Below are 27,991 nucleotides of genomic sequence, written 5' to 3'. Positions count from 1 at the left end.
AGCCCAGCTGGTGTTCGCGCCAGCTCAGTACATATGTGAGGCTGTGGGGGATGCTCTGCATCCCTGAGTGATCAGAACATGCTGTACTGAAAGAGCCTCCCTGGCACAGATCGGGACAGATACCAGGAAGTGGAGTGGGTAGGAAGCCGGGAGCACTGCTACCCAGAGCTGGGTAACAGCCACAGCCCCTTAGCTCTGGTTTCCTCACTTTTGGCCATGCTGGAGAAGAACGAGCTTCCCTCTGCCTGTTGGCGTCATACTCCCACTGAGGGCATCACTCAGCTCACCCACTTCCAACTGCAACATTTCTGGGTGCTCTTACCCCTCACTGTTCTCCAAAACCTGCCACTGAGCCAAAGCCAGCCCTTCCCTGCTTTTTCCCTCCACCATGATTGCTCCTGCCCCCTTGCTCATGCTCTCTCTCCTATTGCAATGCCCTTCCTTATTCTTCCTCTATCCAGATTCTCCCTTCCCCCAAGACCCTTCGCTATGACAACATCACATCTTTAAAGCCGAGAGTGATATCTGATCTTCAAGCCCCTATTGCTCTTCTGGTCAATACCACCCAGTTTAGTGTCTATGTTGTCTCTAATCATTTGACTTGAGTTGGTCTTGCTGATCTCCAAAGATTGCAATCTCCTTGACAGCAGAAGTCTTGCTTTCCAATTTTTCTGATGCCTTCATAGTGCTTGGCCCAAAATAAGGATCCAATTAATGCTCATTTGCTAATCAAGTAGACACAGGCTGCCTCTTCTCTTGAGAGCTGCTCTGCCAGCTCCTGGGAAAAGTGTAACATCTAAGGGAGGAATGCAGAGAAAACCCTGCTTCCACTAGGCTGCGAGCTGTTCAAGGACAGGGATCGGGTCTCATCTACCGTCATCTCCTCGCACCAGGTAGAAAAAGAAGACAGGAAGAAGAGGAGGGAAGAATGGTTCCTCCTTTTGTGTTCAGGGGCTGCACTTGTGTTGGCTTCTTCTGGGGAAAACCAGCTCATAGTTACTCTTTCAGAATGATACTGAGCAAGCAGAGCATTCTCGTTTGCCTTTTCTGGCTCCTCTCCTTGCCGCTGCTTCATCACCATGGGCATCCCCCAGGCTTTCTGCTCTGCCTTCTGCTTTTCTCTTTCAGCCTTCTTGCACAGATTGCCCCTACTCCCAAGGCTTCTGTTACTGCTTCCAAAGCGTAACTTACATTTTCAGCTGTCATCTCCCTCCAGACTTCATGTCTGCATTTCTAACTGCCTGTTGAGTGGTTTTTCTTGCAAATCCTACAGTCATATCCGGCTCTCGATGTCCAGATCCAAGCTCACCATCAACAGCTCCATCCTCAGTACACTGGCTGCTTTCCTGATTCCTTAGATGGTGTGAATAAGACCCTCCATTCTTCTCATGGGTCGTGGCTTTGCATTTTACTGATAATTGACTCTCATCAACCATATTCAGTTAGTAACTAAGTTTTCCCAATTCTTTCTACAAAATGTTTCATATCTGAACCCTTCTTTCTCTCCCCACTGTCAACATCACCACTGATACCAGCTTCTTTTAACTGATCTCTCTGATTTCTCCCAGTTCTAATTTCTCCTAGGCCCCGAAACCTGAAACACCTTATTAAACTGTTGCTTTCATCATATATTTCCACTAGGAGCTGGAGGGGGACATCAAAATAGTCCACTTTTGTTCTCTGAACTATAATGCAGAAATAGAGCAGAGTCTGACATGAGAGGGGTAGGTCTCTCTGCCAGGTGAGCTGCAGAATTTATCTTTGTTTTGAGTTTCTCTCTCACTAGAATTTAATGGTGTTTTCATTATTTCACAGCAAAGACAGAAGAATGATGATAGCTCACAATTTACGTGGCTGTCATGTTCTATCAAGTTTTGGGCATGTACCAAAAAATAGTTGTTCACTGCAGTTCCAAATGGTAAGCTGTGATCTGGTGGGAGGACGTTGAAACCTAAGAGGGAAACATGGTTTTGTAACCCATTGGCAATTTGCTGCCATGCCTGTGCTCTGCAACTTTCAGGTTCTTCCTCTGCTGGGAAGCTAAAGCTCAGGTTATCCAGTTGGGTTTTGAGTTTTATTAAATCTTAATTAGTTTGGGGAGCATCAATAGAATTTTTCACATCTCATGTCATTCCTAAATGGTACCACAAGTAGCCTTGGGCAAAGGAGAGTGTTCACTCCTTGCTGTGGACACATGGAATTTATGGCTGCAAGAAATGATCAAGGTTGCAAGTGAAATGCGTTAAGAAAGGGGCTTACACTTTCCCTTTCATGGCAGAAGATCACTCTGATATCGGAGACAGACACTAGGGGGACAATTGTCTAAAAGTGAGAGTGAGGCATTGTGGCCCTGGAGGAGGGCGGGTACCTGGCTCCTTACACCTTAGCTTCAATGAGCCAGTGACCATGTTTGATGCCATAATAGGCATCAGTAGTTAGGATGGAGCCACTTGGAATGAGGATGGAATGCAGAACGCTCTCAATCATCTCTCACCATGTGTAGGGGTCTGGGTAGCGCTGCTTAAAATCGGATGGTTATACTGATGATCACCTGAAAATCACAGAAAAAAATTTTTTTAAAGAAGAGTTCAGGAATTCCGTGGTCTCTCCAACACAGAAGCACCTCTCTTGACTTCTACTATGCTTCTCTGAGTCAAAGGAAGCACTTCTAAAAAGCTCAGACCTTTGGCTACCCTAGAAATAGGGCAGGGTCCCTCCTCTGCTGTTTTTGTCTCTCTCCTTCTGCATTAGGGCTTCCTCTGTCACCATGATGACCCACCCACATCTGTGGATCTGGCTGACCAGCAATAGAGGCTTTGTTGGGGTGGAGGAGGAGAAGGATGGAGACTAGGGGACATTTGGCAAATACACATATGTGAGATAGAGAACTGGGCAGGGGAAATAGATCCTTTTTTTGGGAGGAGGGTGTTCAGGTATGGTTAGCCAGGAAGAGGATGCCGTAACTTAAGGTGCTTACACTTTATGGGACTTTGATTTGTCCCAGGTCTTTATACACAGGTATCTGGGTGCATCCTGAGATGTGGCAAGCTGACATGAACTGCCCACTGCCTGGGATCCAGAGTCCTGGGTTCTAGGCTCTGTCCTGCCTATAAGTAACACAGCCTGATATTTCAAAAGCATTGGTTTTAATTAATAATGCAAAAGTCCACATTGATTGAACAAGCCACAAAATTAATAGAGTCATAGTTGCTAAAGCCAGGAGTTCAAGGCATTCTAAGGGCTTCTAAAACTGAATGGTTTGGCTTACCACTAAAGCACAATTCAACATTGTATTATGGCTTCAATTTGACATTGTATTTTTGTTTTTTGTTGGTGCATGCATCTAATTTCAACTAAAGCAAGGGAAAGAGGAGGCATGAGGTCTTAGCTTTAGTTTTAAACCATGGGTCACAGCTCTGCCATCCTCTTAGGTCTAGGTCTGCTTCCATTTCCTGGATGAAACCATCTTTCCTACCTTTGGCATTATACCTTCTGGCTACTCAATCTTAAGCTCCTTCACTAGATCCCTTTTTCTCTTTTATTCTCTAAATACTAGTGCTCCATCAGGCTCAGGTGTCTTCATGAAGACTTAGGCTCCACCTTCTTGCCCAAATTGATAGGTCTCAAGTCTACACCTCTAGCTTGAGGTCCATCTGGTCTGCAGGGTTAGATTTTAAACTGCTTATGGTCATCCCTGTGAAATTCCTGCTTTTAGCCCAAACCATCACATCCCAAAGTGAGCTCATCATTTTATTCTCCCGCTGCTCAAGCTCTGTCCATGGTACTGACGTTCCATGGGCTTGGAAAGCGAAACTTCAGTCCTCATTCACCATTTCCCTCCATCCTCCGTATCCATCCAGTGAATCCCCAAATCCTCTTCCTATGACCATATCCTAAATCCAGGCCCACAATGTATTTTTTTTTTGTTCATATTTCTCTTAGTTCTAGTCTCTGGCCATTTCCAAGACAAATCATCCTGTGTGCTCCTACCAGACAAAATTTCCCATACCAATGGAATCATTTATATCATTCCTTTGGTTCAGACCAGGGTCTTTAAATAGTCATGGACTCTATCCAGTGGGGTATAGGTTTGGGTGGTAAGCCAGCATTTCTCACATGAAGATATTCTCCCTTCCCAAAACAGAATATTAAGTTATATCCAGGGAAAAACTATTTGCCAAATGCTGAATCAGTTCTACCCTGGATCTGGATTGAAGCAAGAAGAGAGAAGCCAGGAAGGGAGATAAAAGATAGATTTGTTCGGCTTGTCCTCCAGAGGCAAGGAGAAAACCAGTTTCATTGTTTTTTGTTGTTATTGTTATTTTTTGGTTTATTTGTTTTTAAACAATATGGCAGCATCAAATAAACAGTTGCAAGAAATGAGAGAACCCAAGTTAAATGGTGGCAGTTAGAAATACTTCTAATCTTCCTTTTCAGAATCTAGGTGTCACCAGGAAAGGGAGATGATTCAGGTTCATTTAATAATCCCTGGTAACCAACTATGGCCCAGGCTCTGTGCTGAACACTTTCACATTTATTTATTTATTTATTTAATCTTATTTTTTGACTGCATTGTGTCTTCATTGCTGCACGTGGGCTTTCTCTAGTTGCGGCAAGTGGGAGCTACTCTTTGTTGCAGTGTGTGGGCTTCTCATTGTGGTGGCTTCTCTTGTTGCAGAGCACGGGCTCTAGGCGTGCGGGCTTCAGTCGTTGTGGCACATGGGCTCAGTAGTTGTGGCTCGCGGGCTCTAGAGCACAGGCTCAGTAGTTGTGGTGCACAGGCTTAGTTGCTCTGCGGCATGTGGGATCTTCCTGGACCAGGGCTCGAACCCGTGTCCTCTGCATTGGCAGGCAGATTCTTAACCATTGTGCCACCAGGGAAGTCCCTCACATACATTTTTTAAACTAGTCTTTGCAATGATTTTCATTTGAACTTATATTATTGACCTACCGATTTCCAGACACTGCAAAAAACTCCTTAAATATCTTATTTGAAGTAATTCTTATAATTTAGTTTACAGATGAGTTTACAAACAGGATAAATGTCTTGAATTTAGATATTTTGTTTACAAGTGCAGGGCTTTTCCTTTTGTTTGAACCTTACTTCAAATATTTTGCTAACATTTGATTTTTTTCATATACTGGCATTAAGGAAAAATGTTTAAAGTATAGAGGTGAAAAATTAAGCCATCTTAAAATAACCATTGTGGCATTTTGTTATATTTTCTTTTGTTTCCCTCCCCCTATACATTACTATGTGTATGTTTACATACACACACACACGCACACTTAATATTGCAATGAAAAACCATTTGCATTTTTCACTTTGCACAAATGAGAATCAGATTACAATGCTTAAAATAGAGAAAAATATGGTGATTTGATCCTCACACTTGCACGAAATAACAAATGCATAAGGTTATTTATTGTAGCATTTTTATAGTAGCAAAAGAAACAACCTAAATGTTCATACCTATATGTACATACACACACACAGATAAAGGTGTAGTTTCCACATACGTAAATAAGCATATACTGCTTTTAATCTGTTTCCTGAATACTTAATGGACAACATGTCTTGAATATATTTTCATGTTTTGAAATAGTCTTTTATATGATTTCAAAATAGTCTTTTCTATAGAATAGTCCATTGTATATTTATATATATATATTATATATATATATATTATATATATATATAATATATATATATAGACATTCCCCTATTAGCCTATTAATGTGTATTTGGATTGTTTAAAAGTTCAATAAACGTACACCAAACAACCTTGAACACAGCTCTTTGTCCATGTCTTATTTCTTTAAGCAAATAACTGAAAGCAGCATTTCTTGGTCAGCACACTGCCAATTGCCTGGTGATGTGATGAGGTGGGTTAACGGATTTCCTCATACTGAACTATTCATCTATTCGTAGGAAATACCTTACTTGATTTTTATGTCTTATTCTTTCATTACAACACTGGATCCCATTTGCATATATCTTATTTAATTCCTACGTATTCATAAAGAAAATTTGCATGTTTTGGTGCTAACATGGCAGGTTTTTGTATCAAGGTAATGATTTTGTAAAATCAAGTGCATAGTGTTCACCCTTCTGTATGCCTTGAAACTATTAATAGAGCATATGAAAGATCTGTTCTTTGAAAGTTTGAAGGAAGGCAATAATAAAAATGCCTGGTATCTTTCGGGGAGTCCTTCGGTTTGCAGGGTGGTAGGGGGTTGGCTTGTTTATTTCACTGACTGTACAACATCAACTTCGGGAGACAGATGTTGTTACCATCACCAATTTAGCATTAAGGAAACTGAGATTTGGAGAGGTTGAATAATTTGCCCAGCAGGTGAAACTGGGATGCAAATCCAGGCAGGCTGGCACTAGAACCCACATCCTTATGTATCCTGCCTGTCATAACTTGGCAACATTTTCCTTGCATATTGATTCATTCACATTTTCTAATTCTACCTTCAGTTTGTAATTTCTATTTTTCTTAAATCCATTGAACATTTGAAACTTCATTAGCTTAAAACTGTAACATACCCTCAAAAAACCTCTATATAGGAAATTATATTCCTTTTCTCAGTCTTAATGTTCTGTGTTAATATTTTCTGGATTAGCAATTTATTCCCGTTATTCTTCTTTTTCAAACAACTGCCTCTTTACACATCAGGGTTTTTTTCCTCTTCAAATCATGATTTTATGCTTTCAGATTTGTTGATACCTGCCTCCTAATTTTCTTTGGTTTGGTTTGTTATTCTTTTCTAATTTTTGAGCTTGAATCTTTAGTCCATTTATTTTTACTCATTTCTGTCAACAACATCGGGTCTTTAGCTCTGAATTTGTCTCTGGCACTATCCCATGAGCATCAATATGCAATGTTCTTATTGCTGTTAAGTCCTAAATGATCTGTAATTACAGCCTTAATTTTCTCTCTGACCCAAGATTTCTGTAGAAGAGTGTTGTTAACTTTCAAAGTGTTTGGGTTTGTCAGTTTGAACTTTTGCCATTTTATTGTATTGCAGTCAGAAAACAGGGCCTGTACAATTTCTGCTTTGAGGAATTTATTGAGGTTTTCTTTTGGGGCCAATATATGATCAATTTTTTATGAATGTTTCATGAGTTATTAGAGAAAAGGTATTATTTTCTTCCCATAGAGTATAAGTTGACATATATCTATTAAATCAGATACATGAAATATATTATTCAGTTCCTCTCTATCCTAACTCATTCTTTGCCTACTTAATCTGTCAAAGACTGAGGGAGGTGTCTCCAGCTCTCCCACTACTGTTGGGTTCCTGTAATTTTCTCTTTGTATTTGTTATAGAATTGGTTTTACATATTTCATAGTTACATTGTTCAGCACAAAAAAAGTTCATGGTGCTTATGTCTTCTTTGTGGCTTGTACCCTTTATCAACATTAAATAACACTTTCTGTCCTATTTCATGCCTTTTTTTTTTGCCTTTAAGTCTGCTTGATCTGATATTTATATTGCCAACCCAGCTTTCTTTTTGTTTGCATTCTCCTGATAAACTTTGCCTATCCTTTTGTATGTAACCTTTCTGTGTCATGTTGTTTTATGCTTATCTCTTGACAAGAGTGTACAATTTTACGAAAATTTACCTATGTGCTTTGGCGCTTTCTGGGTTGTCTTGGTGGCTAAAAGTGAGTTCTTCTGGCTCAGAAAATTGTCCTTCCTTCTGCATCCCAGCTCCCTGTTATACTTGTATGTATACGATATGACTCTGCTGCCCTCCACACAGTTCAAACTCTAGATCATGGTTAATTGACTAGATATGAATACCTGACTCACCTGGGCCAATTGGAGCTCCTTCTCTAGAAATTAGGAATGATTAAAAGAGAGAGATTTGGTCTCTCTGCATGGCTGGACCTATGACATGTAAACTAGGTAGCTATGGCCAGTCTTGTAGATTTGGAAGAGAGAAAGTCAGTCTTTAGAGACTATGGCACATCATATTTTACAAAAAATGGTGACAGTTATATTTCTAGTCCCACACGCTCTCCCAAAACCTTTCCATTCCCCCATGAGATATGGTCTCTTCTCCATGAAACTGGAGGGCCTTCCTGACTGCCTCAACGAGCATCGTGCAGCAGAAGTAACACTGCATGCCTTCCACAGCTCTCTCTCTTTTGACACACTCAACCTTGGATCCCAGCCACCATACTGTAAGCAAGCGCAGGCCATGTGCAAAGGCTGCCTATAAGGGCTGACAGCTCCAGCTCAGGTATCCATCAACAAACAGTGTCAACTGCCTTTGACTGCATCAACTGTCAACAGATGTATGAGTGAGGAAGACTTCAGATGATTCCAACCCCCAGCCTTGTAGATGTCCAAGCTAACACAAGTGGATCAGAGACGAGCTATGCCCACTGAACCCTGCCCAAATCAGAGATGTGTGAGCAAAATAAGTGTTGCTTTTATTGTATTGTTTTCTAAAATTAAAATTTTAAATTTGAGATCATTGTAGATTCACATGCAACTGTAAGAAACAATACAGATATCTTGTGTATCCTTTAGCCAGTTTCCCCAGTAGTAACATTTTGCAAAACTATGGCACTATATCAAAACCAGAATATTGACATCGATACCGTCAAGGTATGGAACATTTCCATCAGGAGGCGGAAATGATTCCTCATGTTGCCTTTTTATAGCCACACCCACTTCCTTTCTGCATCCACCCCCTCACTAACCCCTGGTAACCATTAACCTATCCATCATTTCTATAATTTTGTCATTTCAAGAGTGTTATATGAATGGACTCATACAGTATATAATTTTGAGATTGGATTTTTTTCATCAAGCATAATTCTCTGCAGAATCATCCAGGAATGCATCAATAGTTCATTCCATTTTATTTCAGAGTAGCAAATATTCTGTGGTGTGGATATACCACAGTTTAACTATTCATCTGTTGAAGGACATCTGGGTTGTTTTCAGTTTTATGATATTATGAATAGAGCTGCTATAAACATTCATGCGAACTTTTTTGTGTCCAGATAAGTCTTCCTTTATCTGGGATAAATGCTTAGGAGTGCAGTTGCTGGATTGTTTAGTAGCTACATGTTTATTTATTTATTTATTTTTAAAGAATCTGCCAAACTGTTTACCAGAGTGGCTGTACCATTTTACATTCCCACCAGCAATGAATGAGTGATCCAGTTTCTCCACATCCTTGTCAGCATTTGGTGTTGTCACTATTTTTTATTTTAGCCACTTTTGTCACTATTTTTGTCACTATTTTATTTTAGCCACTTTTTGCCTTGATAGCTATGGAGTGATATCTTTGTAGCTTTTGTTTGCATTTCCCTAATGGCTAACGTTGTTAAACATGTTTTCATGGGCTTATTTTTCATCTGTTTATCTTCTTCAGTGAAATGTCTCTTGATTACTTTTGCTTACTTTCTAATCAGATTGTTTACATTTTTCCTGTTATATTTTGAGAATTCTTTTTCTATGTCAGATAATAGTTATTTGTAGGATACATGGTTTGTAAATATTTTCTCCCAGGCTGAAGCCTATCTTGTCATCCTTTTAACATGGTATTTTGCAGAACAAAACTTTAAATTTTGATGAAGTCTAATTTATCAGTTTTTTTTTTTTCCTTTATGGATTGTGCTTTTGGTGTCAAGTCTAAAAACTCATTTCCTGGCCCTAGGTCCCAAAGATTTTCTCCTTTCTTTCGACATGGGTTATAGTTTTATGTTTACATTTAAGTCCATGATCCATTTGGAGTTAATTTCTGTATAAGGCATGAGATTTAGGTTGAGGGTTTTTTGTTGTTGTTGTTTGTTTTTTGCCTGCAGATCTGATGTTCAGTTGCTTTAGAGCCTTTTAAAAAGGCTCTCCTTCCTCCACTTAATTGCTTTTGCACATTTGTCAAAAAGTCAGTCAAACATATTTCTGTGGGTCTATTTCTGGGTTTTCTATTCTGTTCCATTGATCTACATGTCTGTTCCTCTGCCAGTACCAGACAGTCTTGATCATTGTGGCTACATGATATTTCTTGAAATTGAGTAGACTGATCACTCCCACTTTATTTTTCCTTTTAAAAGTTATTTTAGCTATTCTAGGTTTTTTGGTTTTTTTTTTTTTTTTGCCTTTCTGCATAAATTTTAGAATAATATTGTCTGTATCTTAAAAAATCTTGAGAAGATGTTGATAGGAATTCTGTTAAATCTATATATTATTTGGGGAAAATTGTCATGTTTACTCCATTGAATCTTTCATCCCATGAGCATGATATGTCTCTATTTATATTGTACCATTTTAATTCCTTTGACATTTTTATTATATCTAAAAGTTATTTTCTTGGGACTTCCCTGGTGCAACAGTGGTTAAGAATCTGCCTGCCAATGCAGGGGACATGGGTTCGAGCCCTGGTCCAGGAGGATCCCACATGCCACGGAGCAACTAAGCCCGTGCGCCACAACTACTGAGCCTGCGCTCCGGAGCCCGCAAGCCACAACTACTGAGCCCGCGTGCCACAACTACTAAAGCCCACACACCCTAGGGCCTGTGCTCTGCAACAAGAGAAGCCACCGCAATGAGAAGCATGCACACCACAATGAAGAGTAGACCCCACTCACCACAACTAGAGAAAGCCCGCACGCAGCAACGAAGACCCAACACAGCCAAAAATAAATAATAAATAAAATAAATAAAATGTTAAAAATAAATACATATAAATAAAAGTTATTTTCTTAGTGATTGCTCTAGGGATTACAATATGCATCTTCACTCATTACGTTCTTTAGAACTAACTTATTTCCAGTAGAACATGGAAACTTTCCCCAATATTGCTCCAATGAACCCTCCCCTATTGTACTATAATTGTCATATATATTATCTATCTATTTATCTATCTATCTTTCTATCATCTACCTATGTATATGTATACATGTTATACCCAATACTACAGTATTAAAATTATTTACAAAATTTTAAGTCTTTTCAAAAAGTTAAGACATGAGAAAAATATGTGTGCTGAGTCTCTCACATTAACCACATATGTATTGTTTCTGGTGTTTTACATTTCTTCCTGTGAATTTGAATTACTGCCTGGTGCCCATTTCCTTTCAGCCCATGAAGTTTCTTTAGTATTTCTTATAAGTCAGGTCTGCTATCAGAGAATTTTCTCAGTCTTTGTTTATCTGAGGATGTCTTTATTTCACCTTTGCTTTGGGAGGTTAATCTTGCTGGATATAGAATTCTCGGTCGATAGTTTTTCTCTTATCACTTCAAACAGGTATTTCCAACTGCCTGTGGCCTCCATGGCTTCAGATGAGAAGTCAGCCATTAATCATACTGATGCTCCTCTAATGTGGTGAGAGGGCAAGGGTGTCACCCAACACTCCAAATCGAGTGGATCCCTTCTGACCTAACAGTAGCGCAGTTGCCAGTACTCTTAGCCTTCCCCATCCTGGCAGAACCTCTGTGATGACTGATCTGCGAGGAGGCTGGGAGGAGTCCTAGGCAAGAATGTCATAAACTCTCACTATTCCTACCTGAAGTTTAGCAGTTTTTCACACATAAACACTTCTCAGATGGTTGAGTACTTTTTGATCAATTTTTAGAGCACTGAAATGGCTGTTTGTATCAATTTTGTCCAGTTTAGCAGCTGTTTGATGGGGAGAGGATTTGCTCACCTTCTCACTGGGCTTTGGCCTACCTCCTCCAGGTTTTAGGATACTTTCCCTGATCACACCCCTGCTCCTGTTTCTCCACCAGGCTGGTGGAGTCTCCTTCGCAGCCTGGAGACCTCGGTGCTCAGCCAAAGAGACGTTGAGGGGAGGTAGGGAAGAAAGGGGAGCTCTGGCTGGGTCCTTAGACTCAAGGTGGCTCAAAGGTGTTTTCAAGCCTTTTGGTATCAGTAAAATCCCAAATACATTTTAGGCTGAGTGTTTTGTATCCAGAGAGAATGAGATCTGTGTCCAGACTCATTCACACATTTTAATAGTTAGAACATTGGCTGGGAAAAGTAATTTGGTATTGAAGACACTTCGTAGGAGAGCATAATAGGTTCCAAAATTCCTCTACCCTGAGATAAAGGGAATTACTTCTTGCTAAAACCTGACATATTTTCAGAAATAAAGAGAAAATTCCACATGAAGCTTTTTGCTGGCTTTGCTGTAATTGGGGGCTCAGTGGTCCCCTCTATCTCTTCTTGGTGGTGAGGGGCAACACTGATTCCATGTGAAGACCACCTGGGTCTCACATCAAAGCAGGTACTTGTGGGTCCCTCTAGAACAGTGTTTCCAAGACTGGCTCCATGCAATCTTGTAGATTCCTTGGAATTGCCTCAAGGGCTACTGTATAAGAGATAGAGTCTGGTGGGTGATGTTTTACACTGTTGCCCTGACCCTGGCCTCACCCAGAGCAGCTTGGTTTCCATCTGTCTTCTGTATTGGGTTTCTATGTAAGATTTCATTTGGAGAGACAGTTCCAGTGTTTACAAGTTTAAAATCAACTGATCAAGCTCAGTATCTCATTTTAAAGGTGAGAAAAGAGGCCCTAAGAAGTGAAGTGACCTGCCCAAGATCACAAAGTTGGTAGCAGACAAAGGACTAGGTCTTACTTGTATTCTTTCATGCTGCGTCATTGTCCAGAGCTTGTGTGCTATTTACAAAGACTCCCTTGTGTTCTCCAGCAGGGGTTCCAAAGAACTGTGCATTTTCTGGTGTCTCTGCCCCTCTGTGCTAGCTGCACGTGGCTGTAGTGTACACCTGGCTTCCCTGAAATGCTTTGAATTCTGGGGGTGGAGGGAGAATGGGGGGTGGTCCTGGGTCAAATAAGCGCTGGCTCTTATCCTTCCTCGTGGATAGTCACCATGTATGTTAAAAGCTCCAAGAAGTCTAGCCATAAATAACCCATTTAATTAGTTATTTGACCATTTTTTTAAACCTAACGGTCAGGGTGCAGACAGGAAACAGATACACATCCAATTGGGTATTTTAAGGGGACTCTAATAAAGGAACTATTTTCAAAGGTGTGAGCAGGGTATAAGAAACCCATAAAGGGTAGTACAGTACCCTGGGACTAGTAAGAGTTGGGGGCTTCATTCAAACCTGCCCTGACTGGTAAAGGAAGGGAGTGGCTTCTGCAGCCCAATGTGGGAGAGAGCTGTGTAGACAGGGCCCCCTGACCTTTAGATGAGGGACAAAGCCAGTCCCCCACGAATGTACCAGGAGGTAGCCTAGGAAATAAGTCTCCCAACTTCACTCTCCTCCATCCCTTTGATCTCTTGCCAGGATTCGCTGTTTACCAAACTCAACTAATATGCATAGAACAAACTATCCCAATGAAGCAGTCCATAAAGTTCAGCACCTAGGAGACTGAGTAGGGTGAGGAGTCCATATGGAGGATCAAATGGAAAAACCATCCAACGCAGACGTGCTAACTCTTCCTGACAAATGCTACTCTACTACATCCCGAAGATGGTCTATGGGGGTTTGGGCAGATGGTGTTCTAGGTAATGGAGTTTTGGGGTGAGTGAGCAGCTAGGTTTTTTAAAATTTTTTTTGGCTACGTTGGGTCTTCGTTGCTATGCGCAAGCTTTTTCTAGTTGCAGTGAGCGGGGGCTACTCTTTGTTGTGGTGCACAGGCTTTTCATCACCGTGGCTTCTCTTGTTGCAGAGCACGGGCTCTAGGTGTGCGGGCTTCAGTAGTGGTGGGACGTGGGCTCAGTAGTTGTGGCGCATGGGCCTAGTTGCTCCGCGGCATGTGGGCTCTACATGCACGGGCCTCAGTAGTGGTGGGACGTGGGCTCAGTAGTTGTGGTGCATGGGCCTAGTTGCTCCGCGGCATGTGGGATCTTCCCGGACCAGGGCTCGAACCCGTGTCCCCTGCATTGGCAGGTGGATTCTTAACCACTGCGCCACCAGGGAAGCCCAGCAGCTAGGCATTGATGTAGGAGAGTCAAAAGCAGAATTCGTGCCCTACAAAGAGTAGGGAAGCTAACAATTCCAGGAATTTGCCTGGAGCTCCTCTCTATCGTGATGTGCATACAGTGTGTTGGATTTGGTCTCTCCTTGGACTTATCAGTGGATCACATCTCCACTCCCTCAGTTCCCACTCTCCCCTCCCCCTTCTCCTTCAGGGAGTCCTGGGCCTTGGCACAGTGCCCAGTGAGGGCCATCAGCCTCCTGATGGATTGAGCTGGATAACATAACAATTAATTAGCGCTCAGGACTCATGGATCGATATGCTGACAAGACTATAAAGTGACAAAACAATCTCCATCGGAGCTCCAAGGCTGCTTGAAGGAAGCAGAGAAGTAAGGTGGGGCCCACACACCGAGAGCATCTGTGTAGACCATCCGTGGTGAGCAGGTCTCTTAGAATTGGAAGATTCTGCAGCCCCCCACCCCCCGGCCTCTGCAGCTGTGGACATTTTTGGATCCGGCAGTGAGTTTCCTCATATTGGTGTCTGGTTTAACTGCTAAGGGAAGTGGCTAGTTTTCTCTGTGGAGCAAATAAACTGTGTGCTTACATGTGTGTGCATGCAGTTCTGTGTCTGCGTGTTTGCTTATGTGCATGGTTGGAAGGGGGAGAGGGTGAAAGAGAAAGAGTGATTTGGTTGGTGGTGGACATGCCTGGTGTGAATTCAGTGATAGATGTAGCAAAAGCAGTTTCCGTTGAATGAGTCAGAGGAAGGTTACAGGGAACAAATAATACCCAAAGACATCAACAATGATGAGATTAATGGGTTCCTGAGAGTACAAAACAAAGAGATAGTCTGCATATTGGTTATAGATTCTCAAGTCTCTGGTCTCATCAGCACACCCTGGAATTGCTATGATAGCCTCTGAATTTCCTCCCTGCCTCTAGTCTTTGCCCCTTTGGGTCTACCTTGTGCACTCCTGCTAGAATAGTCTTCTTTAAAGAATTGCTTTTATACAGTTTTTAAAGGTTACTTTCCATTTACAGTTATTACAACATATTGGCTATATCCCCCGTGTTGTGCAATGCAGCCTTGAGTCTATCTTACACCCAATAGTTTGTACCTCCCACTCCCTCACCCCTATCTTGCCCTTCCCCACCTCCCCACTGGTAACCACTAGCTTGTTCTCTATATCTGTGAGTCTGCTGCTTTTATGTTATTTTCACTAGTTTGTTGTATTTTTTAGATTCCACGTATAAGTGATATCATACAGTATTTATCTTTCTCTGTCTGACTTATGTCACATAGCATAATGCCCTCCGAGTCCATCCATGTTGCTGCAAATGGCAAAATTTTCTTCTTTTTTATGGCTGAGTAGTATAGAATAGTCTTTCTTAAACACCAATTTCACCCTGGCCTTTAGCCTGTAAGTATTACAAACTACCAATAGGTTAAAGCTTAGATGCCTAACACCAAAGACTTTTGAACTACTGCACCTAAGAATGACCTGAGGAATTCATTTAAAAAAATTGAGCCCTTCCCCCATCCCATGAATTATGTGTTAGGTGATCCTAGACAGGCCCCAGGAATTAGTATTTTTGAAAGCATCCTGGGTGATACATCTGCAGCTGGAATCTGGACCACACTTTGAGAAATGTAGCAGATGTCACTGCATTTTCGAAGCTGCCTATGATTTAGGCCTATTTCATCTCGCTCAACACACCAGTGACTTCTAACGACTGGTTTTCCCTCCGCTATTCCCAACCCCCATCACCATCTCAGTGCTTTGCTCAGAAACATCTTCCACCTGAACCACTCCTTCCCTCCTCTCTTCCTCCAAACCCTTCCAGTCTTTGGTGATAATACTCCAGTTTCATCTCCATAAAGTCATCCTCAGGTCCTCCAATGCACAGCGATGTTCCTTGCCCTTCTGATAACTGGAGCCTTTATGTCTGCCCCCATTTGCTTTTGGTGCCTAACTGTATATCATTTTGCTTTTTTACGTCTCTGTCTCATTCATTCACTCTTTCCAAGATGATTAAATACTTTGGTATGTAGGGCACTTCTCCTCAGCTATGAATACATTGAACATTGCTGGAGGTGGAGAATGATTGTACTTCTTTTGTGTTTACCTTAACACCATCCTCCCTGGGCTGGGCCCCTCGGGGCATTTGTACAATTTGTTGATGAATGAATGAGTCAATGAATCAACTCTAGGGCAGTGGAGGATGGGCAAGAGGCCATGGCAGTGACATTCGATTGCCCAGCCTCCTTTCTCTCTTCTCGTTCTCTCCCTCTTCTTCAGCTCAGAGTGGCAGCTTTTTCTGGGCCTGTAGCCAAGTGTGTGGGTTGTAATATTTCGTATGTGTCTGAGTATGAGTGTGTGTGGAGGTATAAGGTACCCCTCCTTCCCCACCTCAAATCCAACCCACATTTCACACTTCTTCTTGAGGATTAATTGCCATTCTAATGCATGCCAGCACAATGCCTTTCATCTTCACGGCTTGAAAAGGTCGATGCAGAGAGGCAGGCCTGTGAGTCATGGTGTCGGAAGGTGGGATTCCTCCCGAGATGACTGGTTGGTTGCCAGTGACACTGTGAGGTCACCCATCTCTGTGCTTCCAGCCATTCTCTCTCCTCTGCCTCGGTCTTCTCTTCTTCAGAGGCTTTGACGATGCGTCCCCGGGGTCTCAACCCTGAGAGTCTGGCTTCATGTCAGCCCCTCCCTAGTGGGCCTGCTCTGCTTCCCCCACTTCTGGCAAGGATTGTCATTTTCAATGCTGCCTGAAGAAAACGGCCTCACATGGGTTGTCAGTCCCACAGAGGAAAACAATGTGTCTTCTGCCAGATTCACTTAAAAAGACAAACTTAGGGCTCCCTGGGAGAGCTGCCTGCCACCTGCTGGGATCTGCTTCTCCAGGAGAGCTTCAGCTCCTCTGGGCCTGGAGGCACCTGAGCGGTGTTTGCTCTGCTTGAAGTTATTGTTATCACCACAGGAGTATTTACCATCCCCTCGACTCCAGGGGAGTAGTCATCCACCTGGTAATAAAGACTCGAGCATATTCCTGAGAGCTATTTAAATCGTACCCATGGAAAGTCAGCCTTGGAATGCCCTGGGATTACCTGGAGCGGGATAGGGGATGAGTCCCAGGTACGTGATGCTGTGGCTTTGGGAGAGAGTGGGATGGTATTGGCCTCTGACACTGGGCCAAACTGGCCCGTCAGGTGGGCTCCCTCAGGGGGTTTAAGGCAGATGATAGTCCCTCAGAAATGCGATTATTGTGAGACTCGATGGCAAATTCCAGATTCTTCTCACCCCCACCCATAGGCATCCCATCCTACAATTTCCTGAGCTTGATCTAGGCACCCAGCACATCTACTGGGTGACACAAAGTAGCTCAATATTGCAAAAAGCAACTCCAGTTGAAGTAACTAGAACAGAGGGATGATTAATATTTAGAGGGCATGTAGTCTGTGGGGAAACCCCGAAATATCCCGAATAAAAAGTAGGCCACCAGAGGGTCTGCAGCTGTCCTGTAACTATTATGAGCTGTGAGTGTACCTGACATAGTACTGTATTTCCCTTTAAGGAGTGCAATTTTTTTGTTATCTGGGTCCACTGTTAATCTGCACATCTGTTCTTTATGTTACAATACCAACTGGAGGACATTCTAAGCCTCATGCCTGGATCAAGAAACCATATGCATTGTTATAATTCCCAGTATAAATGGAATGGGCAAAGACAATCATCTTTTTTCCTATCGGTTCCTGACACTATTTGTCAGGTCAGGCACTTACTGTGCTAAGTAATTGACAAGTATGTCATTGAAACCTCACAGTAATTCTATCAGGTCATTCACATTTTATCAATGGCACTGAGTTGCCCAAGGTTGCACAGAATATAAGTGGCTGAACCCAGATTCAAACTCACATCTAAAGAATCCAAACACAGTGCTCTTGAACTCTACACGGTGCTGCTATCTTGCTAGAATGTGCAAATAGAGACTCGTCTGTAGCATCAACTGCAGAGCTGGACAGAGTTTCTAGGGGGATCCAGGGTCTCTTCTTTGCAAACTGGTAATAAGTGGCTGATACTTGGAGAACGTCTCATATAATTTCTAACCTACAGGACCCGTTCTTACACCCACCCCGCACAGCTCTATGAAGCAGTCCCCAACTCAGCCCAGAGCAATGGGCTTGCATCATGGTCCTTGCATTTCCCCATTGACGACAATCTTCTGGCTTCTCATTGCAGCCCTTCTGTTCCGTCACCTAAAAACCATCAGCCAATCAGTGCACTCAGCTTAGCAGAAGGTGGCCAGACTGCTAAGGACACAGGTGGCCAGGAGTTCAGGCAGTGAGTGGTCTCCTTTTGGGGCCCATCACGCAGAGCACTGATAATAGGATCTGGAATAGCGAGCATGCTGGAGGTCCCCTGCCCTTCCAGGCCTGCTTCCCTGCCCACGACCTTCTTAGAATAGTCGCAGCATATAGCATCTTGCTGGCCTCTTCATGGAGTTCCATCTACATGCAACGGAATGATTTCCTGCATTCCTGGAATGTCTCTACCCCCTTGGCTACTGGCTCACTTCTTATCCATCCTTCAAGGCCAACCAAAAGACCACTTCTTCCACTGCAGCCTTCTCCGGTCTTTCAGCTGCAGGAGATCTCCCCTCACTGGGAACTCCCTTGTGCTTTATAATTTCTTGGGGGTACTTGCCACTTTCTACTTTGTGTTATAATCACATGGGTGCATACCTTGTCTCTTCTATCACATTGTAAGTGCCTTGATGGGGAGTGATAGAGGATTCATCTTTGTATTTCCCAAGTTGTTTAACATAGTGCTTTCACTCAATAAGCATCTACTGGATGAATAAATAAGTCCGTTATGCTGGGCACTTGGGGAGATAGGAGGGTGGATCTGACACAATCCGACTTGCAAACAATAGATGTTCAAGAAATATTTTTGAATGAAATAAAAAATACATGAATATATAATTGCAGAGGGTACATAAAATATTTTGAAAATTTTTGTAGAGGGAAGGCTTCATAAAGAAGGTAAATCTTGAACAAGGCTACAAAAGAGACTTGATTTTGGACTGGGGGATGGGAAACCAGAGGAAGGCACTTCTTTCCTGCAAAGGAAAGCCAAGAATAAAGAGTGAGGGTGGAGCTTGCAGTAGAGAGGGTTAGGATTAGCTAGAGGGTGTGTGTGGGGAAGGTAGCAATAAAGGTAGGTAGGATGAAGATAGATTATGGCAGTTTTTAATGGCAGGTTGAAGACTGACTTTATCCTGATGGTCCCCAAACAGAAGGGTGATATAACAAAGGCCTATTTCCTAAGGATTGATAAATGGAAAGGACTAAAATGGGGAAGGGAAAATAGTTTGTAGGTGTTATGGACTGAATGTTTGCATCCCCTCAAAATGCATGTGTTGAAATCCTGACCCCCAGTGTGATGGTGTTTAGAGGTAGGGCCTTTGAAAGGTAATTAGGTCATGAAGGTGGGGCCCTCATGAATGGGATTAGTGTCCTTGTCAAAGTGACCCCACAGAGCTCTCCAGCCCTTTTTCAGCCAGATGAGGGCACAAAAGGAAGTTGGCAGGCTGCAACCCAGAAGAGGGCTCTCCCCAGAACCCGACTATGCTGGCACCCTGATCTCAGACTCCCAGCCTCCAGAACTGTGAGAAATAAATCTCTGTTGTTTATAAGCCACTCAGTCAATGGTAATTTGTTGTAGCCAAGGGACTAAGACTGCAGAAATGCAAGTGGGAGGTAATGGGAGCTGAATCAACCCGAGGTTACTTCCAGATTGAGGTCTCTGTAATGTATGGTCTTTAATGAGCAAAGGGCCAGGCAGAAGATGTAAAGAGGGCTGGTAATAAATACAACATTACATTTATTCCTTGGAGGACTTGTTCCTGCTTGTTGTTGGCTTCAGCACTTGTCTCAGGCAGACGGGCTAACAGGCAGAGCTCAACTTTGATGACAACCACAACCCAAGCCACTGTCCCTACCCACAGTCTTAGATATCTGAGGAGGTCTCTGTTTGGGGCTCTAAATAAAATGTGAGGATGGGGAGAGGTGGAGAGATGCTGTGTCCTGTTCCCACCTCCTCCAGAAGGACCACCTTCACTGGTACCAACACAACTATTTTCGGGTATCTGTGCACCCAGTGGAGAAGGACATGGAGCTCCCTTGGATAATACTCAGGGGAGATCTTGGAAATCATTCTGTGCTGAGAATTGGGATACATGTGGGGCTGGGGGGGAAGCCTCCAGAGGCTGGAATAAAATGGAAAAAAAAAAAAAAAAAGCCTTGCTAGGATGGGGAAAGGCATGGATGTCTGGAGCCATGGATGAGTACCAATGTCATAAATGTAAAGGACTCAGTAAACTGTAGGGACTGTCTAGGTTCTTTACCTATATTACTCTATTTAATCTCTACCGCAACTCCTAGGAGGTAGGAACTTGTATTATGCCCATTTTATAGATGAGAAAACTGAGGCACAGAGAGGTAACTTGCCAGTCACATGACCAATAGGCCATGGCTGTTGGTCAGGGCACAGGCTGATGAACCCAGACGAATCTGATGAATCTGATAAACCTCATGAACTGGATCTGAGCTGCTGCTTTGTTCCCGATACATCACAGCTGATCCTGTCACAGGCACATCCTATTCAGATCAGTTACTAACACACCTGAGCAGACCTTATTGGTCTCCTGGGAGTCTGGCCATATGAATAGTACAGTAACATAACAAACATCTGCTGATATCCCCAGTGGGGAAGAAAGGACGATTAAAAAATTCACCATTTGCTGTACAATTCCACTGTGAGGCAAGTTTGCCTGTTAGGTTGAGAGACGTCTACCGTCATCACAGAGGTCAGCTCCCTTGCTAGGAAACATTTCCTTGCTTTGTGAAAAGTGCGCACACTGCTCCTTTTCTTTATGAGTAGGGAGAGTCTTCTGTGAAGAACATCTTAAATAAATGACTAGCCTTGACAACAGACACACCAGTGATGCTACTTGATACAGTGGCATTCTGGGACCTTCCATCAGGTGTGATAAAGCACAGGAGCCATGGAGGAAGCATCCCACTTCTGTGCCCCTTTCCTGGGCTCCTGGAAGACTCTGGGAATATCGCTATCTCCCCTCTGAAAACAACTCTAGCTGTTACTGGCTTTAATTTTTAAAAACTATATAATTAACACATGTCATTGTTGAAAAACTTGAAAATAACAATGAACTAAAAAAAAGATGTCTAATTTTTTCCACCTAAAAAAGGATAATGCTGAACAAACTGTTTTGTGATGTGACTTTTCAGTGACAAAACTCTGTGGATATTTTTCGAAGTCAATAATGAACTCTTCTACGTTGATTGTAAATAGTACCTTAGTATTCAGCCATATAGACAAGCATCATAATCTGATAGGTGGTGGCGGTTTGTTTGTTTCACCAGTTTCCTAGTGTTATATATTTAAGTTGTTTCCATTTCAATGGTGTTATAAACAATACTTTATATCTCTACACAGCTCTGTGCAGGTCTTAATTGTTTTCCTTCGGAAAAATTTCTAGAATCAGAATTTCTAGGTCAGAGGGAATGTAATTTTAAAGATTTTGGTTTAATTTCTTGTCAGACATGTTGTGCTGAGTCATACGTCTTTTGCTTGCCAGTTTCCCCTCACTCTGTATATCATGGGTATTATCTTTTTCTATTTGGGGAGAATAGTTTTTGTCAAGTTGAAAGGTTGTAGTGAGACTAATCATTTTTTAAATTTCCCCTATGTTTCACAGTGGAAATACCTTTGATATATGTTCGACTATATTTAATAGTTTCTTTTGCTCATTTCTCACCCATTGGGGTGATTATCTTTTTTTTTTGTCTTGCCACGTGGCACATGGGATCTTAATTCCCCCACCAGGGATTGAACCTGTGCCCCCTGCGTTGGAAGCACAGAGTCTTAACCACTGGACCGCCAGGGAAGTGCCTGACTATCTTATTTTTATCCTTTAAAAATGTTTTTAAAGAATTCTACATAGACAGTATATTGCTCTCACATCTATCTCACATCAAAACATTTTTCCCAATTTTTCAAAATTATTTGTCTTTCATTTTTTGACTTATAAATATCTTAAATTCAAATGTAGTCAGACTTATCTGTATTTTCCTCTATGTTTTGTCTCTTTGGCAATTTATTAGTTTATAATTCAAAAGGCAATTCTGGGGCACAGACCCTGGGCCTAGTGTGGGGATCTGTTCAAAGAGACCATTCCCATTCCCAGATGGCACAAATATTGTTTTTTTATTCTTTTATGGTTTCACCTGTGGTATTTTAGTCTTCAATATACATGGAATTTATTGTGTTAGGTCACGAGATAAGAATTTAATTTAGAGTGGTTAACTATTAAGTCCAACGCAGCCTTTCTTCACTTTTATGCAAAGCCATCTTAATCCTATACCAAATAATTATCCATCGAGGAAACCTGCATATTTGGTGGTTGAGCTCACGGGCTATTTAGATGAATGATAGTAAGGAAAGGTTGCCCAGTGAGAGGTCTGCAGGGCCAACTGTCTGCAAACTTACGTCCAGAAAACATTCAATAGTTTTGAGGCTATTTTGATAGTAGAGGAGAAACTAGGGAAATCAAGAGTTTGACTAGGAATCTATGTTGTAAAATATTAAGCAGCAGTTGAATATAAAAGAAAAAAAAATGGTGGGACTTCCCTGGTGGCGCAGTGGTTAAGAATCCGCCTGCCAATTCAGGGGACACGGGTTCGAGCCCTGGTCCGGGAAGATCCCACATGCCATGGAGCAACTAAGCCCGCATTTCATAACTACTGAGCCTGCGCTTTAGAGCCTGTGAGCCACAACTACTGAGCCCGCATGCCACAACTACGGAAGCCCCCACGCCTAGAGCCTGTGGTCTGCAACAAGAGAAGCCACAGCAATGAGAAGCCCATGTACCGCAATGAAGAGTAGCCCCTGCTTGCCACAACTAGAGAAAGCCCATGTGTAGCGACAAAGACCCAACACAGCCAAAAATAAAAAAATTTATAAAAAAGAAAAAAAGAAAAGAAAATGGAGAGCTAGGCTAGGTAATCGGGTGAAGCTGGCCTCCTGCAGGCTGCGTAGTCTTTATTATTAAGTGAGCACTAATTTCCTCCAAATGTCTGTGTTTCGGTGCTTTCCCTGTTGATCACAATCCATTACACATGAAATTCCATGCTGCTTATTCTGTCTTTTTGCTGCCACTTTCACACTGTTCTAATCATTAAGTTTTCATGTTACCTTTAAACATCTAAACATCTAACAGTGCAACTATCTGTATTTTTCATGTGTGTATGTACATATTAGTCTCAAGCACTTGTGCTTCCAGAGGTATTTTACTATTATGTTGTGAAATTAACAAATTTAGATTTTTTGTTTGGAATTATATGACATTTATAGATTAATTTGAAGATAACTGAAATTTTTCCCATTTAGGGACACGGTATCTATCCCCCATTTATTTAAATCCTTTATTATGTACCTAAGTAAATAGATGTTGTCTTCTTTATATAGATCCTATAAATTTTATTTTTATTAATTTTTAAAATTTTATTGAAGTATAGTTGGTTTACAATGTTGTGTTGATTTCTGCTGTGCAGCAAAGTGATTCAGTTATATATATATATATATATATATATATATATATATATATATGTGTATGTGTATATATATATATTCTTTTTCATATTCTTTTCCATTATGGTGTATCATGGGATATTGAATATAGTTCCCTGTGCTATACAGTAGGACGTTATTGTTTATGTAAATTTAAAAATAATAACATTTATTTGTAATTATTTCATATTTTTCAAGGTACAATGGATATAAGTGCCTAGATTGGTAAATACTATCAAATAGCCAAAAACTACTTAGGGAGGTTATAACTTACCAAAAAACCAACATTTGGAAGTATCTCCCTGGGACTTTATAATACTTAAAGTTTGTGTTAAAGTTCTTCATCTTTGAAAAGAAAACTGATGAACCAGCAAACACATAGTTGCAAATAAACCTACAGGGAAGGGGCGTGCTGATAGATTTGGCAATTGGATCAGACAAAGTGGTCTGATTCAGGGGTGTTTAAGGTAACCTGTGGACTCTCTCGTTCCAAATGACACCAGGGGGCGCCCACCTGTATCTCTAAATCCAGGCAACTGCCCTGTTGTTGTACCTCAGGCTCCTTTTTATGTAGAGTCAGGCAACAATTCCTCATTATACAGCTAAGTTTTAAAAACAAGCTAGACTGGAGCCTTCCAGAAAGGCGCGTACCTCCAGGGCTGCTCCAGGACCATCTTGCATGATGGGCTTCACTCCTCACCAGCTTCTTGACCTTAACAAGCTCTCTAGGTGAGATGCTACCTGCCTGGATCTCAGGTGGAAAGTGAATCCCATCTTCCAAAAGGGCAACCCTTTTGCAACCACCCCGCGTTGCAGACCTATTCGTCTCCTGGACATTTTGCCCAAAGAATTCTCTTCTCACTTGATCAACCATGGGTTTGGGTTTCCCCAGGCCAAGCTTTGGGGAAGTTAGTCTTGGCTGGATGGTGGATGTTAGTCTTGGCTATTCCATAAAGACCTCTGGAATGTGTCTTCCGGTTCTGTGAGGAAATCCATACCCAAAACTAATAGACCCCATATGGATTTGACGGGCACATGGGCAGGTATCAGGTAAGGGTTACGCTGTAGGAGTTCCACAGAAAAACTGCACTGCAATATTACTGTAGGAGCTGGGGAGACTCTCCGGCTGAATCAGTTGGTTTGGATTCTGTCTTGTTTGTTATTGCTCTGGGTCTACTGTTGGATGACTTGTACGCATGCATTTTTACACATATTGAGATGAGAAGGCTAGTCATTCTTTTCCTACTGAATGAACTTTTTATATTGTTTGTTTTATTAGATTATTAAATTAGGAATAACCTGATGAGAAAATTGGTCTTTCTGGGTAATTACTGCTAGAAAGAATGACATAGATCCAAAGTTAGCAAACTATGGTTTGTGGGCCAAATCCGACCTTCCACCAGTGCTGGAAACAAAGTTTTATTGGAACCCAGCTGCACCACTTGTTTACGTAGCACCTATGACTCTCTTTCATGCTAGAACAGTAGACTTGAGTAGTTAAGAGAGAGACCGTATATCCTGCAAAGCCTGAAATATTTACCCTTTGGCCCTTTACAGAAAAAAATGTTTGTCAATCCCTGACACAGGTCACCTTTTAGACAGCCGAAGTTATTATTTTGGGTAGGTAGTCCCTAACTTTTCTCCAGTTTGCACAAAATCTCATGTGAGTTACCTTATTCATTTTGCATGCTGTTTATCCCTGAAGGTGTCATGATGTGGCAGTGTTCAAACTAGAAAGTCTGTGTTGAGAGTTTTATCTGCCTGGTGTGGGCATATGGCCAAACGTGCTCCAAAAACCAAAGTGGTTTTGTCCCTGCTCTGTGGGGTGCAAGTGTGATGCTCTGGTCGCCCACCTGTAGTCACGTGGAGCAGGTGGAAAACAGTGGTGTCCGTGGGGATGGTCTGCGCGCACCTTTGACTCAAGTCTTTCTGACAAGGAGGCAGGCATTCTTGCCAGACTTCTTCATTTTCACAAGCAGATGGGAACTGCTCTCAGATTCATCATCTGTTACACAATGCAGAGTATTTGCTCTGCCCAGGAGCACAGTCTCCAGTTCTACCATGCAATATTTATCAATAGTTTGGTTGAAAGAGACAGTAGCCAGGGAGAATTGTAAGCAGGAAATATAGGCCACTGACTCATCCTGATACGTGAACCATATCGGGGCCAATGAAATCAGCAGAGAGCAGGGAGCTCACAGCACTGTGTACCGTTGTCACCATTTTTCGCTGACATTCACTCTGAAGTCTGTTGAAGGTTGGTTTGTGAACCAGCCCTGTGAACCTCATTGTTCAGGATAACCTGGTTGGTTACATCATCCCCTTTAAGAAAACCACTGGGACAAAGATGGCTGATCTTCATACCAAGATGTAGACAGCTTTCAGCTGATGAGCTATTTTCTTCTTTTAGACACTGTGAATTGTATACCCGAAAAGATTCCATTTCTCTGGCTGGCTCTTAGAACGGCCCTATCAAATACGCGGGCGAGTAAATGATGGTGCAGTACAGTTTAGCTTAATTCCTGCTTTACTTTGTCTCTATCTTCGTATTACTTTCTTGTCTTTTAAAGTCCTCGTTTGCCTTGGCAAGGCTCCTTTAATTCCTTCTGAGACCAGGTGAAAGATAGATGAACAACAAAAGTCAAATAAAACAGCAGCAACTAAACCCCGCTGCTCTTGTGTGTGTTAGACATGAGGGGACCCTCCACCTCTGTTCCAGGGTTTTGGAACGTGTAAGAGTTACTTTTCAGTATGGTGATCTAAAAGCCAGAGAGCCAAACCATTCCTAACCTCTTTTCTCTGAAAAAGGAGATTTAAAAAAATTCAGATTACAGCAGTAATTGATGTTGTGCAAAACGTCAGAAATTATAGAAAAACAACTAAACTCAAATAAAACTACCTACAAGCCCACTACCCAGAGAATTGTCTTGTTTCTAAAAGACACAGATAGATCTCATCTGTAATCTGTGAGTTCAGCCAGCCTCCTCCAGAACACTTTCTTTATAATTCTGGACCATATTACTCTATAGAGGGAAAAAAGAAAAACAGCTAGTCTTTCTCGGATAGTGAGTTTTCTGCCCCGCTCTGCCATAAGTTGTTATCACATGATTTTAATGGCTGCTGGTTTCATAACCCAAGAAGTAGGGTCCAATCTCTTGCTTAGGAGTTTTGGGGCCCTGTGACCAGGTGGCACAAGTGTGACCTCATCATATGGTTCAGGCTGAAAAGCATGCAGATTCTTTTCAAATACTTCAAGATTGTAGCTCTTTACAGCTCTCCAACCAGTAAGTAACCGTATGGAGAATTCAAGCAGATCCACAGAAGCACATTGTAAGTGAACGTCAAAGCATCCCGTGTTCCAAGCAGGCGCACACACCACATTAGAACATCCTGGTTCATGTAACTAGCATTGGCCTGACTCTTAGTTGGTGGCCAAACCCCAGGTTAGACCTTCGACGTCTTGCTCAAGCACTGAGAAAACGCTCTCTTTCCTCTTTCGGGCCCATCTATATCCCTGGCCCACACAAGAGACATCTGCCTGCCTCTGCAGTGATCTTTCAGCATTTTTATTCAGCTACACTTTTCGATGTTTTGTCAGATTCCCTTTGCAGACTCGAATCCTCCCAGAGACAACGGCAGGAATAAATTGCCAGAAATGAAAACGGGGGAGCGGCAGCCCTAGAGCCGCGACAGCAAATCCCACTAGAGCAAACAGGATGCTATTTCTCTCTTTTCTTTCCTCTTCTTTTTTAATCTCTCCAACTTCTCTGCTCTGCTCTAGAGCATGTCTGTACACACTGTCCCTGCTGGTTCTCTAACACGCCTGCTTGGTGGCTCTTAGAAAACTTACCATCGGGTTTTGTTTTGTTTTGTTTGTTTGTTTTTTAGAGGCTCAGGGAGTGCTCAGCACCAATATCTGAGATGAATCCAGTGTAAACATCTGTTGAGAGACTGTTTAAAAAATTCTGTTCAAGCAAAGGATACAAGTTGTTTTGGAAAACGGCTCTGGAGACAGGGAATCTGAGGCAATGTGTGATCTCATGGCCCGTCTGGGAACTTGATAAGGCCAAGAAGCTTCTAGAAGCCTACTTGTAAAGTATTATTGCATGCGACTCAGTAGAAAGAGGTCCTTATTGGAAAGACTTCAGTGGAATAGAGCACAAAAGCACAGTCCCAACAATGCGAACTGTGTCATCTGTTAATGAGACAGGTCTTGCTTATGATTCTTGGATTTATTTTAAACACTCCATGTGAAAAGTACATCTCTTTCTAAGTAGGTTTTCCCTCTTCACGCTTCCTCTTCTGTCTCTTCAAAGAGAGAAAAGATAAGCTGGGGGAGAAGAGCTAAGGTCTAGCTGGTGTCTTCATAACTACTTTTGAAAGGCAGCCATTGCATGAAAGAACCTCTAAAAG

At 42.1% G+C, this 27,991-nt stretch overlaps 1 protein-coding gene across 4 annotated transcripts in view; it reads right to left on the bottom strand.

Annotated features, from left to right (window-relative positions):
* SHISA6 (shisa family member 6) overlaps nucleotides 1–27,991 on the bottom strand; it is a 263,403-nt gene that overhangs the window by 9,214 nt on the left and 226,198 nt on the right. For 2 of the 4 annotated variants that reach the window (XM_082441403.1, XM_082441401.1), the window contains one exon: nucleotides 2,495–2,551. The exons of the other annotated variants lie outside the window; for them this stretch is intronic. In XM_082441403.1, the coding sequence (XP_082297529.1) occupies nucleotides 2,495–2,551 (57 nt within the window). The remainder of the gene's footprint in view (nucleotides 1–2,494; nucleotides 2,552–27,991) is intronic. 4 annotated transcript variants of the gene reach the window in all.

This window comes from Balaenoptera physalus (genome assembly GCF_965194825.1).
Source record: "Balaenoptera physalus genome assembly, chromosome: 20".
Taxonomy (NCBI): domain Eukaryota; kingdom Metazoa; phylum Chordata; class Mammalia; order Artiodactyla; family Balaenopteridae; genus Balaenoptera; species Balaenoptera physalus.
Note: the sequence above shows the minus strand (reverse complement) of the source record. Positions and strands in the feature narration are given on the sequence as shown.